This window comes from Heteronotia binoei, chromosome 13 (assembly GCF_032191835.1).
Source record: "Heteronotia binoei isolate CCM8104 ecotype False Entrance Well chromosome 13, APGP_CSIRO_Hbin_v1, whole genome shotgun sequence".
NCBI classification, from domain to species: Eukaryota; Metazoa; Chordata; class Lepidosauria; order Squamata; family Gekkonidae; genus Heteronotia; species Heteronotia binoei.
In genome coordinates, this window is record NC_083235.1 from 62544447 (window position 1) to 62564367 (window position 19921).

General features: G+C 45.4%; 1 protein-coding gene across 1 annotated transcript; it reads left to right on the forward strand.

The window, feature by feature from the left end:
• The first annotated feature begins 1188 nt into the window (after window positions 1-1188).
• On the forward strand, window positions 1189-19873 carry LRRC45 (leucine rich repeat containing 45). Its single transcript, XM_060252718.1, has 17 exons — window positions 1189-1501; window positions 3202-3263; window positions 3771-3841; window positions 4798-4976; window positions 5626-5754; window positions 7132-7244; window positions 8085-8143; window positions 8595-8672; window positions 9305-9440; window positions 9707-9784; window positions 9971-10082; window positions 10203-10273; window positions 10988-11080; window positions 11616-11708; window positions 14162-14335; window positions 15685-15832; window positions 18542-19873. Exons 1-17 carry the CDS (start codon window positions 1264-1266, stop codon window positions 18736-18738), a joined length of 2031 nt encoding a protein of 676 aa, XP_060108701.1. The 5' UTR covers window positions 1189-1263; the 3' UTR covers window positions 18739-19873.
• Window positions 19874-19921: the final 48 nt, after the last annotated feature.

Below are 19921 nucleotides of genomic sequence, written 5' to 3' on the forward strand. Positions count from 1 at the left end.
TGGTAAAGGGAGAGAGTTTATACCTTGAATAAAACTTTGCTATTTCAACTTCTTTGCCCACAGTATTTTAAACATTCTTCATTGCCGCGTTAGTGATCGATGTACCTGTGGGATGTAGGGTTGCCAAGTCCAATTCAAGAAATAACTGGGGACTTTGGGGGTTTGGGGGTGGAGCCAAGATCAAGGCTGTGACAAGCATCATTGAACTCCAAAGGGAGTTCTGGCCATCACATTTAAAGGGAGGGCACACCTTTTCAATTCCTTCCTTCCATAGGAAATAATGAAGGATAGGGGCACCTTCTTTTGGGGCTCATAGAATTGGACCCCCTGGTCCAATCTTTTTGAAACTTGGGGGGTACTTTGGGGAGAGGCACTAGATGTTATACTGAAAAGTTGGTGCCTCTACCCCCAAAAAACAGCCCCCCCCCAGATACCCGCGGATCAATTCTCCATGATTTTCTATGGGAATAAATCTCCATAGGGAATAATAGAGTTCCCAGCAGACATTTCCCTCCCCCCCCCCCTTCTGACATCCCTGAAGGGGGGGGAGTATCTCCAAACCGGGGGATCCCCTGCCCCCACCTGGGGATTGGCAACCCTAGTGGGATGTGTTGGCGACAGTAGTTCTCACTAAGCACCGATCTCTCGTGATCAGCATTTTCCAGTTCCTCTTAGGACATAAAGAGCGCGAGCCCCATTGCAGAAGCCCCATTGATTGCAACGGAAATGTTGGTAGGACTGGGTTGCTTTCATCAGTCCCAATTCATCATGATCTGATCGCGGTTAATCCCCTCCCCCCCCCCCCCCACACACACTATATTCGTACCATTGGGACCTGAAGAAAAGAATGTCTAATGGTCCAAGACGCCAAATGGTCTCTGAACTACAGCTCCCAGCATGCATTACTTTCTTCGGAGGGGGGAAGAGTTTAACTACAACTCCCATCACACACTGGTTTTCCTTAGTTACATAGGCTGGAGTTGGCAGTTGAAAGGTGAGGCTGTATTTCTAGCAACAAAGTCCAGAGGCTGTTCGGAAATGGGTCTCACTGTTGTTTTGGTGTTCTTGCAAGGGTGAAGTTGTCGTTTCTGGTGCCCTTTTTTGGGGTTTAGAGTCAGGGGGGTGGGGGGAGAGAGATTAGTGCAGAGTGCCGGGATAACCTCTGACAATTCCTGTCTACCAGGCTACCCACTGCCTTTCTTCCTGGCAAGAGCTACCTTAGCCCCTCATCTGTGCTGGGGGCGGGGGGCATGAGTGATACCGATGCCTGCTGCAGAGATGGATGACTTCCGAAGGTCCTACGCTAGGCTTTGCAAGGAGAGTGGTGCTGAGCCGCAGGAGAGCGTCCTGCAGCACTTGCAAGAAGCGACAGGGAGAAGCCGCATGGATTTTGCCACGCACAGCCTTTCCGTGGATACGTGCGGGGCCCTGGGCAAGCTCCTGGAGGATGAGCTCCAGTTCACCGAGATTGTGCTGAGCGACTGCATGCTGAGCGAAGAAGGTGGGGCTCTTGTGGGCAAGGCGATCCTTGGTTTTTGTCTTTTCCTGGGAGCAGCAAGCCAAAGTCTGTGGCCACTTATGCCTCTGGTTTACTTCCTCAATTTAGCTTCCCTTGGGCGTCATGCTTGGGATAAGTAAATAGGTTGCCTGAGTGGATTTCTCTAAACTTCTAAAATCGCACATCTTCACTGAGTTGGGCTGAAACATTTCACTGAAATCACCATGAAGCATATTAGGAATAAAAGGATAATCCATCGTGGATGAAAAAAAATGTTTCCTAGCGTTCCCCTGCCCTGGCTCTGTATTAGGCACAGTTCAGCGCTGTGAGATATAAAAAGAATTTGTGAAGTAGACATACAGAGAAATCTTATTTTGTTAAATTTACTTCATTTATACCTCACCATTCTCCCCATGGGGACCAAAAGCAGTTTACATCCTTCTTCTCTCCACCCTAGGAGGTAGGCTAGGCCAAGAGTGAACAACTGGCCCAGAGTCATCCAGAGGTTCCATAGCAGAAGGAGCATTTGAACCTGGGTCTCCCGGATCCTAGTCTGACACTAGATGACACTGTGATGTGGAAATGGGGTCGAAGAAGAAGCCTTAGTCCCGGAACAGTGTTTTTAGTGTTGAAAGCACTTTGCATACATTGCCACAGTAATCCTTACGACAGTCCTGCAGGGTAGACCAAAGACATTATCCCCATATTGAAAATGGGAAGATGGGATGCGAGTGTTTGTTTGTGACTTAAAGGAGACTTAAGCCTCAACTCCCCAGATCACAGCTCATTCTCTTCAGTAGTCTGCAGGTATTTGGGCTAAAGACTGTAACATGGTCAGTTCGTAGATCAAGAGCAATTAGTTTCTTGTCCTAGACCAGCCACAGTATTTTGTAAGGGGAAGGCCTGGCTATAAGAGGGCTTTCTTCGGCTGTGGAAGTGAATGAAACGAAGCATGAGGAGGTGCAGTGTAAGACCCAAGAGAAAATTGCTGGGAATTCTTGCAGATGCAAATGACAAGAAAGGACAAGGGTATGGTGGATGTTCAGAACGATGATAGATATGTGAGTGGCGTTTGGAATCCTCTTAACTCCATCCTGACAGATTAAGCCCCGGAGAAAATTAGATGAGAACCTTGCAAAATCTGCTCACTGCTCAAAACGTGCTGTCCCAATTTCTTAAGCAGAGTTTGAGCACACTCTGCAGTTCTGTGACCACACTATGTGAATGGGAAATTTAGCACTGGGTTTGAGAACCAGCTTTTAATATGAGTTTCTAGCTTCTAGACCTCATTTCCACATCACAGTGTCATCTAGTGTCAGACTAGGATCCGGGAGACCCAGGTTCAAATGCCCATTATAGCTCCTCAGAGGCTACAAGGAAGATGTCTAGTGAAATTTCAGAAACTGGAGTGGCAAGATGAAGAGGCCAGTCATTCCCTTGAGTGGAGGTGGGGGAATGACAACACTCCCTGAAATCCTAAGCAGAGTGGTACCCTTCTAAGACCTTGGGTGGCCTGTAAATGAGCTAGGCAGAGCTCAGGCTTCTGTAGTATCAGGGTGATTGGTAGCCAGTCATCCCCTTAAGGCCAGGGAAGAAGCTTGCTACAAGCAGTGCTGACATCACCATGCTGCCAGTTCAAATTGGTGCTGGTTGGGATGAGAGGCCAAATTTAAAATTAACTTACCCTTTCTTCTCCTCTGCAGGGGCTAAGTTACTACTTCATGGACTTTGCAGTAACACAGTTGTTAAATCCTTGGACCTGAAGGTGAGCCTGCTCAGCCGCAAGCATTAGGGCCTGGCTTTTTCTAAGGCCAAACCTTGGTCTTTGGCAACAGCTGGCAGGGTAAGAAGAGGACTACTGGCAAGAAAATATTTCCTGAGCTCTTTTCTTATCTGTTGTATGGTTCCAAGGGAAAATAATTTCCCACAGCTTTCAGGACATGTAAGACCTTTTTTATTTGTCCTTTGCATTCCTGTTAGAATTTGGAGAATTCTGCCTTTTTAAAAGTAGGTTTCTGGTTCTTGTCTCAGGAATGTTGTAAAATACAGAAAGTATCAGAACTAGGGGGGGGCAAGAAAAAATAATCCCAAGTGAATTGTTTTTACCACTTTATAGGTCATTGTTTCCTCAGAGGAATCGATTTTTAAAAACTTTCTATTCAAAGAATACGCAAAACAGTGCAAAACTGAATAGTTCAAAAATATTTTAAACACAAAAGCTAAACATAAACTGTAGTGCACACAGCAAGTGACTAAGTTCTGTTTGTTTCAGGGCAACAACCTGCGAACTGTGGGAGCTGAAGCTCTGGGAAAACTGCTCAGGCAAAACAAGTCTCTCAGGAGGTGAGCAGGAAGGAGAACAGACAAAAGAGCCGAGACTTTTTTTTTTGCATCAGTGGGGGTTGGAGGGTGGAGCGCAGCTAAACGAGAGTTGCATCATTTGTTGCTGTTTGCCAAGACGAAGAGGGATTCTTCATGTTTTGTGTGCTGAGGAAGGTTCTTGATTATTTATACGTTATGCTTGTATCCTACTTTGCTGCAGCAGCTGCTCCCATGGTAGCTCACTGGGAGGTTCTGCTCCTGCCACTGAGTACATCTGAAGAGAAAGTTGTTGCCTGTACTTGAGGGTGTAACAGAGTGGTGAGGGAGCCACGAGATCCTTGAGAGCAGTTTACCGGGGACCGAGCTATTGAGTGGAATGGTGCCGGCAGTGATGACAAATCTTACCAGTGCAGGTTGACTTGCCCATGAAGTAGCTGTGTACCTGCACGGTGCTGCAGGTGCCACTCTATCGCCACCTCCTGGTGCCCTTCAGTAAGGGCTTCACATCTCTTCGGTGGCAGGAGCTACAATCCTCTAAGCAACCTACCACGTGAGCTGCTGCTGCTGCTGCTTTTCAGATGCAACTTGGCTCCCAAAATGGGCTCAGGAATCAAAATGTGATGCAAATGGCAATTAAAATTAAATACAAAATGAACCTCGGAGAAGGGTTTCTCAGGCAAGCTGAATCCGAGCGAGATGGAGAGGTGCCCTACTGCTTCCTGTCCTCCCTCTGATGGAACTGAAGTTGGAAACCTGTGAGGGGGATTCTCAGCTAGGGCTGGGTCCAGACAAGACCCCCGGCTGCTTCCTTTCCTCTCTCCGACAATTCAGTCAAAGGTAGCTGGAAACTGGAGAGAAAAGACTCATCTGAAGGTGGATCCTGGCATAACAGAGAGGTGGTGCCAGGCCTCCTTCTGAATCATAAAGTCTCTTTCTAAGTAGCCTTTAATTCTGGTTCTCCTCTCCACCACCCCCAGCCTCACTTTAGAATGGAACAACTTGGGTATCTGGGAAGAAAGCTTTGCCTTCTTCTGTGAAGGTCTTGGAGCAAACAGTACTCTACAACGCCTGGATCTGCGCAATAATCAGATCAACCACCAGGGTGCAGGAGAGCTGTCCATGGCACTGAAAAACAATTCCAGTCTACAGGAACTTGGTAAGGGCTGGGGTAGATTGTATTGTTCATGCTGTGCATCTGCCGGGTGCCATAGAACAGCAGCATAAGACTGAGCAGGATGATGGGGCAGTTGTGATTTCTTTGCAGATAATAGTGTGTCACGCTGGAGAGATCCGAAAGGATACAAACTGACTCACCGTCAGTTGCACTAAGCAAATGTGAGCGAAGTACAGAAATGTGCAACTACAGATCAAAATTGAATGGCCAGCTTTTTTGGCTTGAGTTCTCTATTTAGAGAGAACTCAAGCCAAAAAAGGTGGAAAGGTAGTTTATCAGCTACCTTTCCACCTGAAGGTAGTCGATGAAGCTTGCAAGATATTCAAGCATAAAGCAGTTGCACGGTGAAATTTACATAAAACAATCTGAAAACCAGGGGGTAAACAACAGGCAGCATTTGTCTTCTAACCACTTTAAACACTGCTTGACTCAGCAGAGGTTATACCAGGTCAAGTGTGCGTAGGATTGCTTGAGCATCCTGTCTCCTCTCTAAAGTATCTCCATGAAATGCACTTTTTATCTTAACATCTCCAAAAAAAGAATCAGTCTCATTCCCAATGTCCAGAAGTCTAGAAAAGTAAAATCAAATGTATGATTTGGTGGTCAAGTGTAGTGTTTGTTTCTTGTGTAGATCTGCGTTGGAATAACATTGGGCTTCTAGGGGGGCGTGCGCTCCTGAATTGCTTGCATAGCAACCGGGTACTCCGACAACTTGAATTGGCTGGGAACAATATACCCAGTGACATCCTGAAGGCTGTAGGTGAGCAACCACGCCAACCCCATAAATGCTTAGTGTTCTAGATTCCAGGCTGTCCCATACTCACTTGTCATCTTCTTCTGAGTACATAAATAACTGTTGTGGCAGGAAGGGGAAAATGGTGCCTTTTCTTAGACCAAGGAATCCCTGAAAAGTACCCTGGTAACCAGGGACCGCCACTCAGGGCCTCCTGAGAACTTCTAGACTAGGGCTGTCAAACTCATTTGTTATGAAAGCTAGATCTGACATAAATGAGACCTTGTTGGGCCAGACCACGTGTGTCATAAGATGTAATGCCAGGTAGCAGAGATATAAACTTTATAAAGGACAAAAACACAATTTTTTAAAAAATTTTAAATAAAACATGCTTAAAACATTAGCACTCTTGCATTATTTTGCTTATTTAACAGTCTTGGATAACTGACACCTCTTGCTCTGAATTATTGCATCAAAATGTATGTGCTGTAGCAATCTTGAGTATGCTGTTCAGGTGTGTATCTATAAGCTGCAAACCTACTTTTGATTTATTGGCATTCATTACAGATATCTTATGCTCAGTGCTCTGAGCCTACAACCCAGGGTAAAACATGAAATGGCTGGATATTACAAGCTTTTTTACATAAGTTGTTTCATGTGCTGGTCAAGAACATAAGAAGGCATCCTGACACAGACTGAGGGCTATGTGTTTGTCTACAAAAGTATAGTTTTCCCCAGGGAAATAACTGCAACTCCTATGAGGCAGTGCAAGAACAGAGATGCAGCAATGTATAATGGTCAGTATCAGCCTAGTTATCTGGGAAGCCTAGGTTCAAAATCTACAAAGGAAATGTGCTAGATATTTGGTCTGGATACACACTCTTAGCCTAATTCATGTAAATCCCATCTCTGATGTCAGAGGCTATTTTTACCAGTCAGAGCCATATCCAATGTAGTCTCACCTCCATCGAGCACTTGGTAATGGCTCTGAACTTCCATGACAAGTAGATGGTCTTGGCCCAAACCAGATTGTCTTTTGCCCAAAAGGGATTAAGTCTTCCAGGAAAGTCCAGTGTGGAATGGAAGGGAATAGCCCATTCTCTTAGGGGTCCAAGATCTCAGGCACTCTAGATGGCACTCTGTCTTAAACCCTTAGCAAGTTTTATGATTTCTGTCACAGTAACTGTATGGGCAAGAGTTAGCCATTCAGTGTTGAGACAAAATAAAATTCAAAGCTGGGATCTTGCCCAAAAGTTCCCTCTCTTTTTGGTGCTTGGGGAACATGCTAATGTTAACTGTCAAGTTTCCCACGAGTGTCTCTGGCTTACCTGCTTATCTCTGCAGCCTCGTGAAGCTTAGGAAACTTGCTGAGGAAATTATTTCTTTTGCTTCTTTCTGGCCCAGATCAAGCTTTGGAACACAACCAAGAGCGTCAGAACATCCTCTGTAAAAGCCGTAATATGACACGTGTGCTCAGTAAAGAGGTGCTGAGCTTGAAGGAGGAGAAAGCGAAACAGGTTAGTTTAGCCTGATTTGCACTGGAGCTGGCAAGAGTTGTGGAGTATAAATCAATAAAAGCACTAGAGAGTGGTGGAGCTGCCCTGCCTTCTTCATCTAGGCAGACTTCAGGAACGGCAGCAGCATCACTCAGGTGTTCCTGGTAGTAGGATTGATTTACCATAGTGCTCGAGGGAATGTTGCATCCTTTGCCATTACTCAGTGGTCCTTCACAAGCTGCCGAGGAAGCGATCCTCACCTGTAGGATTGGTAGGAGGGCAGCTTTAACTAAAAACTGAACTACTTACAGCGAAGGAGACTACTTTGTTCTAGACGGACTGGATTAGTTTTTTTAAACTCTCCTGCCCCCAGTCTATTTAACTGAAAGACTCCTGCATCTTTCCAGACATGACAAGATGCTTTTGGAGCTTAACAATTGCTGCACGGCATCTTAGAGTTCATCCTTGTCCCTTCTGACTGATAAAACATTTTTTCCAAGAAATCAATCATTACATTGTTGTAGGAAGTGTGTGAGACGTGGACCGTGGAGACCCAAGTTGAAATCTCTGCTCAGCTGCTCTGTCTCCACCTAGCCTTCCTCAAAGGGTTATTGTGAAGGTAAAATGTGAAGGAGAGCCTTGTAACCCATAGCAGAAGAAAGGCAAGATACCTTTATTTACAAGATACCTTTGTAAATAAATATATTCTCCACATATACTGGAGTGCTGGTTTTCCCTGCTGGGGCTTGAAAAACTGCTATTATGGAGTTTGTCCTAGTACTGGGGAAATAGATTCAGCTTCCGATAGCTCAGATTCAGATTTCAGACTCCTGGTTTTAATTTTATGCCTGTGCTTCTCAGTTCCTGGATCTTATGGACACTATTGACAGACAGAGAGAGGAAATAACCCGCAGCAACAGGTGAGTGAATGATTGGCAGCATGCTCTCACCCACCCTGGACCTAAATAGTGGTGTCTGGAGACTGCCTTTCAATGCTTCTAGACATTGCTGTAAGTAGCAAAGAATGGACAACAGGAAACAACACAAAAATAACTCCTGTTGCAGAGGTTTAAAGCTACAGTTGCGTTTTAGTGACGTCTGCCATTGGTGCAGATCCTGCTTGCTCTTCTGGACTAATAGTGATTCAGAGCCTGATCAGCTGTAAACCATGATGTCTAGAAGTGCCTTTTGTCTTGAAAGGATTGTCCAGAAAGTGTGTCATACTTTTTTGAGGCCACTCTGAACCCTCCCTTTGTCCCATTTTAACCGGTGTTCTTTTTTTTGTCTCAAACTCCTCTCTTTCCTGCTCTTGATATGAGATATATTTATGGGTGGTCCCATCTCCACATATTGCCTCTGTTCTCCATGCAGGGTATCAGCGGCACGGGTTGGGCAGCTGCAGGAAGCCCTGACTGAACGGCATTCGATGCTGAACTCGCTAAAAGCAAAGTAAGGGGGAACAAGTCTCTGTGAGACAGGCTGGGCAAGCATTAGAGGCATGGGAGTGAGCAGAAATGGCATGCTCAGTAATTGTAATCTACATGCAAACACTGGGATATTCTTTGCTCTGGAATAAAGCATTCAGGTGTGAGATTGCGATAATGTAAACGAGTTTCAGAAGAAACTCGTCTCTTTGCTATAACTTACCACCGTGGTCGTGTGAACAAGATGCTAGGGCAACATGGGTGCCACAAACAGCAGAGGCAGCAGAAATGTTGGGGCACTTCTGGACAGGAAGCGTCTGTGACTCTTCCTTTGACATAGAATCAGACCCGTGCTCCTGCCTGCTGCGCCTGTGTTGCGTTCCTGCCTGCTCACTTTAGTAGGCCATAGGCAAAACCATACCAAGGCACCGAAGAGGCTCTATTGCACTCTTCAGTGCCTCAGTTATGTTGCACTCAGCATTCGCAATCTTGCATACTTGGCATTTAATGTGAGGTGCACTTACTGAAGAAAATCAAGCAGATGCAATAAGCGATCTCGAAATGCACCCAAATGCATAAAGAGGTGATGACTCAGGGATCTTCATACCAAAGTTTACATTGGCCAGAGTGAAACACGTGACATTTTGGGCTTTATAGGCTCCAAATGACTGAGGCAGCCTTGGCTCTGTCGGAGCAGAAGGTGCACAGTCTGGGTGAGTTGCAGAGTACGGCGAAGGAGGAGCAGGCAAGATTGGTGGAGAGTCACGCCAAGGAGTTGCAGCAGCTCAAGAAGGTAGGCTTGGTGGCCCCGATTGGGTAAAAAGGTGGGATGTACATGTCGCAAATGCATAGCTTGGGGTAGGCTGGGGTGATGATGCCGTTGAGCAGATCTGTGGAACTGCATGAGGTCTGGGAATGGAAGCTTTTGTTGGGAAAGGAGTTGGTTGAGCGGCGGCATGGAAGTGATGCAGCACCAATACGCAAGTCCTGGGGGAAGACTGGGGGAACATACAGAAAGGACATTGAAGAACTGATCTCTTCCACTGGCTGGGTTGGTAGGACTCTGCTGACCGAGAAGCAAAGCTTCAGCGTGACCTTTCAGCTGCCAATGAAAAAAATCTCCTGCTCAGGAATGAGGTAAGAAAGTGGCCAGAAACATCCCCCGCCCCCCCCCCCCCGGTGGTTCTTTTCCTTGAGACTCCCTTTGGGGACTCACCACCCCCTCAGGCCTCGTCCCAGCAAACTGGTGCCATATCCTAGCGGCCCGCTGTTCTGTACGGATACTCGGCTTGCCTCCACATCATGGGAGCGGCTTTCACCTAGGTGGATGAACTGGAAAGGAAGTGCAAAGGGCAGCAGGAGCAGCTGTTTCAGGTGAAGGAGGCCCTGACCCACACGACGGCAGAACTGAAGCTGAGGGCTGCGCAGGCGGAAGGTGAGCATGATTTGGGAGCTTGAGGAGTCAAAGGTAAGCCGGAGCCTAGATTGCCTTGGGAAAGGAGGGGATGTGCAAGCAGCTGGCGCCATATCGGTAGTCTTCACTGTTTATCCCCAGAGCGCTTGGAGATGGAGAAGAGGAGGTTTAAGCAGAGCCTTGAGGATGTAGAGTCCCTTCGGCTGAAGGAGGTAAGGAGAGACTAGTGGAACCTCAAGCAGCTCAGGGAGGAACGGACCATGCTGGGAAACTACAAATCAGTTCCTTTTTCAGGAATGTCGAACTGGTAGAAGCACAGCTGCCTTGGTCTATTTTGATGCCCCTCTCCCTCTGCCATCTTGTGATGGAATGGTTGTGTTTTCTCTGCTTTCTTAGTTGCAGCCTTTTTTCTTTGTTTTGGCATGAAGGAAGTGGTTGTCCCAAGGAAGGCCCTTAAAATAGCAAAACGCTTGAAGGGACGTATCTTTGGCATTTTGCTATTTCAAGGGCCTTCCTTGGGACGACCACTTGGCTCTTCTCTGCCTCCTGCACACTTTTACCGTTGCACCCATACAAGACCCTATTGCTGAAGGGGGTGGACTGTGTTCTTCCTTTAGATATTTACCAATTAGTCTGGAGTCCCTGAAACATTGTGGTCTGAGGCCGCTGCTTGCCCATCCTTCAAATCCAGACCCAATTCTTGCATCAGATCAACTCTGTTCAGTTGGTATTGTTCTGCTAAATCTTGGGCTTCCCCCCCGCCCTTTCTCTGCTCCAGAAGTGGTATTTGCTCTAAGCAGACCAGTGTCCTACCTTCATCTTTTGTTTGAGCCAAAGTGGCTCCCATTGAAGGGAGAGGCAGATTATAGCAGATTGTGTGGGGCTGATGCTGGTCTGGTCTCCTGACCTGAGCTGTTTGAATGCAGGTAGATCAAATGACACGTCACCTGGAGGCAACCGAACATTCCCTGCAGGAGAGAGTCCAAAGGCTGGAAACTATCCGCATAGGGCTTGAGGAGGTGAGTGAAGGAGAAGAGTGTGAATATGCTTTTTGCAGATTCCTGCTAAGCATCCAGTTCATGAGATGGGGCTTCTGCCGTTGGCTGCCTCACTTCCCCTTGGATCCAGTCATAATCAGAGATGTACCAAGGTTAGCAAATTACTACCTTTTCTGTGGAGGACCCACAGAAGCAAATCACAGGAGAACCTGCTGAGGTTATGTATTGAATCCTTTCAGAGGGACAGATAGCACCAATGGCTGAATGCTGTCACTCCACATAGGGTGAATTGTCATGCCCTTGGACTTTAAGACTCCATGACTTCTTTTTGTTCTACTGTCAACATACTGCTCTGCCTTAGCATTCCAGACATGAACTGCTTCCTGCCACAGCTGAACACTCCATTATTTCCCATCCTCCTTTCCTTTGAAATCCTCTAGAATGCTGCATCCAAATGCGGTCTGTTGAGTGAGAAATTTCTTATTCTCTTCTCTGCCACATTCCCTTTCTGAGGCCTGAAGTTGCTATGAGTTTATCTTCTTGTGCTGTAAACCAGGAACTTAGCCGAGTGAAGGCTGCTGCGGTTGTGGAACGGGGCCAAGTTGAGGAGGAGCTCATCAAAGCCAAAAACCAAGCCAGGTTGGAAGAGGTGAGTGTGGTTGGACAGCTCAAAGGGACTGGCTGCCTTGAATTGCATTACACTTTGCTGTAAGAAACACAGAGGTGCTGCCAGAAATGTGCAGCATTCTCTCCTGTTCCTTCCCCACTTACCACACTGCACCCCGACCGTATTGCATGCAGTATGTTTCCGTTGCACTCTTCCACCAAAGCGCTCATGGCGGTGTGCATGGTTCTCTTGTCCTTCTTTTTATTCTCAAACAACCATGTGGGCTGAAAGAGAGTGAGTGGCCTCACTGATCCTGCAGTAAGCAGAGCAAGGATCTGAATCCAGGCCTGTCCCCTGTCCCTGTCTGACCCTATAATTGCTGCACCACACTGGTTGTTCCTACCCTGACTAGTAGCAAGCAATTATTTGGAGGAGGGACAAGAAAACACAAAATCTAATGGCACTGGAATGTGAAGTTAGACATATTACATGTTATGGGGGAAAGAGGGGATAACTCAATATGGATCTGATGTTTTGCTTTCCTCTGCCCTCCTCCACATCCAAATTAGCAGATCAGTTAGAAATATAAAACTAAAATATATATATGTAAAACTAAAGATTACCCAGTATAAGATAAACAACATGAGATTACCACTGTGTTTTCTGTAGTATATAGTCCTGCCTCTGGCATATGGCAATATTTCTGTTGCAGAATCATGGATGTGTACTGCTGAAACAGAATTCTGTGTTATGTTAGCTATGTATCACATTTTTGTCACATCCTTCCTCCAAGAAGCATAATACAGTATGTTTCTTCTGTCCCCCATTTTGCTATGACATCAACTCTGTTCAATAGGTTAGGCTAAGAGAGAGAGATTGATTGATTCAAACAAGCTTCATGGCAGACTGGGACTTTGAATCTGACTCTCCCAGGTTGTAATCCAACATGTTAACCATTGCACTACACTTGTTAGTATGTGAAGACTATAACTGTAGCCCCTCAGCCTTTTAATGAAACGTGGCTGTTTCAGCCTGTTCTCAGACACATTGTTCCTTTAGATTTGTGAAGCTTGTTACATGCAAGTCCTTGTTCCAAGTATCATATTGCAGTGTGGTTTGCCGTTTCTCCCCCTTTTCCTCCCGTAAAAGTGGGCCTAAGAGTCGAACTGTGGTTTGAACTTAAAATGAAAAATTATGCCATAATCATTCTCAAATTTCTTGGCATCCAAGGGAGATATTGCATTATGGTGTGTTTTACATTTTCCTGGCTTTTTTGATAGTGGATATGCAAGTTGAGCTGCGGTTCAACCTTCAAGTAGAGAATTATGTCATAAGAATGTGCTCCAAATTTCACTGTTTTATCAGGGTGCTCAAGGGAAATATTGCATAGCCGTGTTTCTGGACCCCTTTGGGGGATCACACTCTAATTTTAACACGGAAAGTTCAAAATGCACAGAAGGCCTTTCTAGATTTCCATCATCAAGACAGATTTTGCACTATCCTCCTTTCGAAAATGGATGCACAGGCTGAGCTGGTAGTTGAACTTGAAACACAACACTGTTTGTATGCATGTATCAAATTTTACTCCAGTATCTCAATACTCAAGGGAGATTTATTCATTTTATTTATGTAAAATCGTATCTCACCTTTCTGGTAAGGCTGAAGACAAGAATTAAAATACTGAGGGTTTTTTTTTTGTTTACAATAAAAACAGATATAGTTATCTAAATAATCAAACTTTTAACGTTCACTGTCAGTCAGGAAAATTGATCTAATCAGCTGAATGTTTTCCAAATGTCCTCTGAAACAACAAAAGTATATGGGCTTTTCTAAAAGTGAATAGGGTAGAGGTTTTGACGCGTAGCCCTTGGTATGGCTGTTCCAGACTGATAGTGCGGCTACTGAAATCACCCAACAGAGACCGTTTTGACTAGCCACAAAGACAAGACAGTTTGCAGTGATTTCGGAGCAGAGGAAGCACAGGTTGTGGGCCTCACCTTATGAAGGGCTTTGAAGGTAATAGCCAGCTCTTTAAATTGAACTCTGCAGCAAAGCAGTCGTCGATGCACTGGTCTCAGCATGGATGCAATATGGTCATGTCACCATGCTTGTGACCTACAAATTGTGGATTGTGTAGGGAAAATTAACCCGCATGAGCTCATGCCATCTGCATTTGCACATCTGCACAGGCAACCAGCCATAGCATTTAAATGCAATTCTGTTTAGTGTACATGTGTTCCTAAAATACAGCCGTTATGAAAGACGTCTCGTTTCTAAAGCCAAACAGTAGGACTGTCCCCAAACCTTGCCTGGTGGTTCAAAGTTAGGAAAGGTGCCTCTCTCTCATAACACAAGGATGTCCTCTAGTGTGGTTTTAAAAAGGCCTCAAAGGTGCCTCGTCTTCCTGTCGCAAATGTTCATGATGCTCCTGTTTGTTTGAGAGAGGTTCAAGGATTGTGGGTTTGGGTTTTAATTTTCCTCTTTGCAATTCACAGCAACAGCGACTGGAGCACCTGGAGGAAAAGCTGCGTCTGATGGCGCAGTCCCGTGACGAGGCACAGAATTACTGCCTGCAGCAGAAACAAGCTGTGGCTGAGGCACTCGGAAAGGAGAGCCAGCTGAGCCTACACTTGGAAGGACTCAAGAGGCGGCTGGAAGAGCTTCAGCAGGTGAGTGGGGAGAGTGGCTTGAAAGGGTTGTGTGTGTGTGGGCAACGTGCATATTCCATAGCCAGTAAACTCAGCTTGGATTACAGCTTTTCAAAGGCATACAATATCTTCTTATTGCAGTATTCTAGGAAAAAGTGGGGTTGGGGTGTTGCAAGAGCAGTGTAGAAAAATTTAAACGCTCAGGACAAGACAGGCAGTTTCTCTGACTGGTGTCCTGGACCGTGCCTCAAATTCCCTGTATAATCATAAGAGTCAGCAACTTTTAAAACACATACAATGTGGCATTTTAAAAAAATTTGTTGGGTATTTTAAATCTTTAACCTTCCTCTAAGAAACTCAAGGGCAGTGCCCAGGGCGGTTTTTTTGTAGAAAAAGCCCAACAGGAACTCATTTGCATATTAGGTCACACCCCCTGCCATCGCCATTGTTTTCCATAGAGCTTTTTTGTAGAAAAAGCCCAGCAGGAACTCATTTGCATATTAGGTCACACACACCCCGCCATCGCCATTGTTTTCCACAGGGCTTTTTTGTAGAAAAAGCCCAGCAGGAACTCATTTGCATATTAGGTCACACACACCCTGCCATCGCCATTGTTTTCCACAGGGCTTTTTTGTAGAAAAAGCCCAGCAGGGATCAATTTGCATATTAGGCCACACACCCCGAGGCCAGGTCAGCCAGAGCTGCATTCCTGGTGTTCCTGCTAAAAAAACCAAAAAAGCCCTGGCAGTGCCTGTGGTTCTGCCTCTCATCCTTTTTATCCTGCCAACAGCTCTGTCATGTAGGTTAACCTGAGAGACAGTCATTGATTCAAGCAAAGATTTGAATCTGGTTATCCCCTACCTGAGTCCCGCACTCTAGCCGCCACATCATAACAACTGTTGGGACAGGGTTCCAGTTTTTGTGACATACAATACATGTCAAATTACATACTGCCTCAATGATGCTAATGATGCCTGGCCCCACTGACAGACCTCCTCATGGTGCCTGGGTTTTTTGGCCACTGTGTGACACAGAGTGTTGGACTGGATGGGCCATTGGCCTGATCCAACATAGCTTCTCTTATATTCTTCACGTGCACATAAACATGTCCCAGTGTTATGACTGCAGAAATCTGTTTCTACAGACTACGGAAATTTGTTTCTGTTTATCAACTTCCCAACATAATGGTCTGCCACACTTATATTTCATTGAGGTGTGCATAGCACATATAAAGCTGGAGGAAGTGCAGCAGAAATTAGGAGAATTAGGATTCCTTCCTTGGTGACAGGGTAGTATCTGTGGCAGGCGATGTGGCTGTGCTCAGACTGTAGGCGTCTTTGACTACTCTGCCCCATGTACTTGTATGGCAGGAGCTGAGCAGCAAGGAACAGGAGAAAGTAGCCGAGGTCAACAAGGTGCGAGTGGAGCTGCAGGAACAGATTGGACACCTGGAAGCAGAGAGGACGGTGCAGGAAGGCTTGCGAGAGAAAATTGCAGCCCTAGATCGGCAACTGAAAGGTGCTTGGTTAGAAAGGGTACACTTCTGCTTCTCAGAAGGATAGGAAATAAGAGTGTCACAATCTAGCAGGACCTTGAAGCTCATAGTTTTCTGCTGCTTACTTTTCCAAGTGCTTTTATTTGTTTATAGTTCCCCTTTCTCACTGAGATGGCATGCACGCACACAAAAACTTGTACCCAGAATACGATGCCACTGGACTCAGACTTGGTGGTTTACAGAGTCTGATACAGGGGTGGCCAGACTGTGACTCAGAAGCCATATGTGGCTCTTTTACACATATTGTATGGCTCTTAAAGCCTCTGGCATCCTATCAGCTGACTTGGAGAAGACAATCACTTCGCTAAGCCAGCCTGCCTGCCTGCCTGCCTGCCTGCCTGCCTTCCTTCCTTCCTTCCTTCCTTCCTTCCTTCCTTCCTTCCTTCCTTCCTTCCTTCCTTCCTCCCTCCCTCCCTCCCTCCCTCCCTCCCTCCCTCATCTTGTGGCTCTTAAACATCTGATGCTTATTCTATTACATTAAGCAAGTTTGGTCACCCCTAGTATAAGAAAATGCAGTCACTTAGCATGAGACATCCAATGAACAATGCAATAAGACTTGAATTTCAAAAATTAGAAACTGCAAAAAAAGGCATATCAGATATGATGTGTCATGATGCAAAAACTTGAATATACAAAAGTAGATAAAATGCTATGAGAGTAAGGTAATATGTACAACGAACAGTGGAACAGATTAAAATCATGTTCCCTTTATAAAAACGTCTTCCATACCACAGTATTATTCCTTTTATAGAAACGCCCTCCTGAACAATTCTGTTTTAAAGTTTGTGGAATTACAGAAGTGTGTGTGTGCGGGAGGGCTTCCTGAGCCATTTGGGCAGGCCATTCTACAGTGTGGGGTGTTAAATGACCCTGTCTTGATGCTGGGGAAATTAGCTATGAGACTGAGGAGGCCAGAAGGTTATAGGGATTACACACCCTTGTATACCAAGTTCAAGCTCAATAAGAAGACTCCAGAATTAAAAAGGCTTTAAGAACTTGGAAAATATGCTGTTTACAATCACACTTAAGTACATACACAATCAAAAACTAGGGAAATAAGAGGTGAAAATATAGACATTTGGGAGCAGTTATGAGGGTTATACTATCTTTCCAGATGTGCAAACATCCATGTAGAAGGGAGCGTGTACGGCCAGCATGTCATGCAAAGGAGGCCCAAATAACAGACTTTGGGGGTGTAATCTATGTAGGTGCCCTCAGATTGCACACTCAGGCATAGTTTGCCCTCAACTTTTATAGGATTTTGAAGCGTGGTCTCCCATTCTGGAATGCAGTGGGTTTAATTATTGTTGATGGGCTTTCTGGAGCAAATTGAATAGATTTCCAGGTTTAGACAAAAAGTATCAGGAAGAATCATTAATGATTTAATATTTGGATTAATTTACCTCTACTCTGAGGGAGGGGACGAGAAGGGTGGGTTTGGTGTACAGTGGATTTGTACATTAACATAGGTATCACGCAGAAAGGGTTCTGGAGACAGGAGAAAATTAACCAGGTGTTGCCATCCAGCTTTGAGAATGCAGATACTTTACCTGATGGAATTCATTGTTTCTGTCATTCCATTGCTTGGTGGGCTTGGGCTCGAGGATGCCGTTTGCAGCCCTAGACAGAAATCCATTGTGCACAGCCTTGGCTGGCTCTTTGGCACAGGCTGAGAGTGTTCTCACTTGGCTTGTCTTTTTGGGATCTCTGGTTCAAGTCAAGAGTGGGGACCCCTGCTTTTGGGTGATCCCACAAACTAGGCCACAGGGGAAAGCATGTGTATGGGCAACTGTCAGTCTTACCCATTTGCAGAATGGCACTTTCAGAAGGCTTTGCTCAGATGAGTGAAGCTGGTATGGTGGAACATGTCAGGAGAGGCGGTCTTGCCGATATAGGGTTCGAAGGCCATTAAGGGCTATATATATATATATATAGGGAATAACCAGTACCTGAACTGAACTTGGTAAATGATATGAGAAGGACTTACCTTACTTCAGTTATGACCCAAGCTTAGATCTGGTCTTTTGAAACTTTTGTCTCAAATTTCTATCCCCCAACTAGGTTGAGACCAAAGGAGGTAGGGATGGTTGGATACGGGTCTCAACCTTGGAAGAAATGAGAGGGCTGCTTGAAGGACCCCATGAGGCTGTGTGTGCCCTAAATGAAGATGAGCACTTAGAGGAAGGAAAAGCAGAAGTATTGGTGTGTGGGGAGCGGGATATAGTTTGATTCTAGATATGTGACAGCATGGTTCTAGAATGGGAATGGTGGTACTGGTGAGGACCTCTGCAGTTTGCCATATGTGGACAGATGTTTCATCCAGCCTACAGCGTTAGGAAGAGCTTTCACTCCTGTTTGCCTGTTATCCCATGTAGGAATTCTACAAGCAGCAGCATTAACTATCTGTCTGTCTATCTATCACAGCTTATATCCTGCCCTACCCCGTAAGTGGGTTCAGGGTGGCTCGAATCTTTGTTCTGTAAGAGGGGCTGACAGGAACATCCTGCAGGGAGGCAAGTGATTGGTCACAGTTGGGACCAAATTCTGACTTTTCCATATGAGTGAGTGGTTATCTTTTGCTGCTCTATAGAACTTACTTGCTCTGAAGAGTATTTTTTTCTTTCTGAACCAGAAAGCTTGAGTCTGCTAATGCTTTATTTCTCCTCATGTAGTGCTGTCCAGTAATCACCGGGAGGCGCTGTTGGACAAAGATAGTGAAATCTCAAGCCTGCTGGAGAAGCTGCGAGTTCGAGAGGCAGAGATCTCCAGGATGAGGGAAGAGGAAGCTCAAAGAGCCAGTGTCCTTCAGAATGCCATCATGACTTATGTTCAGGGCTCTCCCCTGAGTTCTTTTATCCCCAGGAAGTGAGCGATAAGTCTTGAAGGCTCTTGCCCCAGCTTCCATAAACAGGAGTCTCAGATTGAGGATCGTGGTCAGTTTGTGGGATATCCTAGATTCTGGCTTGTATCATTGAGAGCTCACAACATTGCATGGGACATTACCTGAGTTTGGGCTGTCATTCCAGGACTTGAAGTTGTTATAGGAACCATTTTCATGGCCTGTGGCCAAGCCTGGCTTTGTTGAACCCTACAAGCCGTGTTTTAAGACCCTAAGCCATAGCCGTTCATTCTGTGTTCTAATCTGTAGCCCATTAGGGAAAAGCCTGTTTGAATGAGGTAGGAACAATAATATCTTCCTCTGCATATTGGGTAGAACTCACACATTATCCCCTGTACTGTGATTATGCTATGATGGTGCCTAGAAAAACGACATTGGAGTAGTGACTGAAACCTCTGATGTCACAAATCACCCCATGCAGTACTTCCTGTGCCACTATTTCACTTCCACGGCAGTAATAGATGAAAAACATCAGAAAAAACCCTGATATGCACAACCTGCGTGATCATGAGGGGGGGCATGGTTGAGGAAGGTGCTGCTTGATATAAATCATCTGATTCATAGCCTTTTAAAAGAGCTATGAATTTATGCTCTGTGCCTGATCATAGCACTATTGCCTAAGCTTTCTGAAGTGTAAGTACAGAGAGCAAGCTTCTGGCACCAGCGTGTGATTTCTTTGGCCTTCATACTACAGATCAAGTATCCCAATAGGCACATAAAGGCTTCCTTTCCTGGTTTATCGTTACTGAGCGGTGTCATCCCTTTGCCCTTTACATGTGACAGAATTTTAACAGGTTAGAATGAGGGTTGAGGGTCTGGGTTGACTCCTAGGGTTTGCGATGTTCCTTCCTTCCTGCAGGAAATTAACTCAGGGATGGGCAAGCTTTCTGTAAAATTCTAACTGCAACTTTTAAATCAGGAGGAAAATCAAATGCTTATTTCTGCCTAACTTCAAGGGCCAGTTTGCATTTAGGCGCTCTGTTGCTCTGTATAATGTTCTTTGTATGTTTTGTCATGTATACATAGCTGCTTTACATTTCCATGTGATAATGATATATTTTAGTCAACTTCCATATGAATTAAGAACATAAATTGGCAAAATCTCTCTCTCTCTCTCTCTTTTTTTTTTTGCTGATTTTACGGGGAAACCCTT

Coding starts and splice junctions, on each gene's coding strand:
- LRRC45 (XM_060252718.1), top strand. CDS start 1,264: ATGCCTGCTGCAGAGATGGATGACTTCCGAAGGTCCTACGCTAGGCTT. Junction 3,264..3,770: donor TTAAATCCTTGGACCTGAAG/GTGAGCCTGCTC, acceptor TGTTTGTTTCAG/GGCAACAACCTGCGAACTGT. Junction 8,144..8,594: donor GAAATAACCCGCAGCAACAG/GTGAGTGAATGA, acceptor TTCTCCATGCAG/GGTATCAGCGGCACGGGTTG.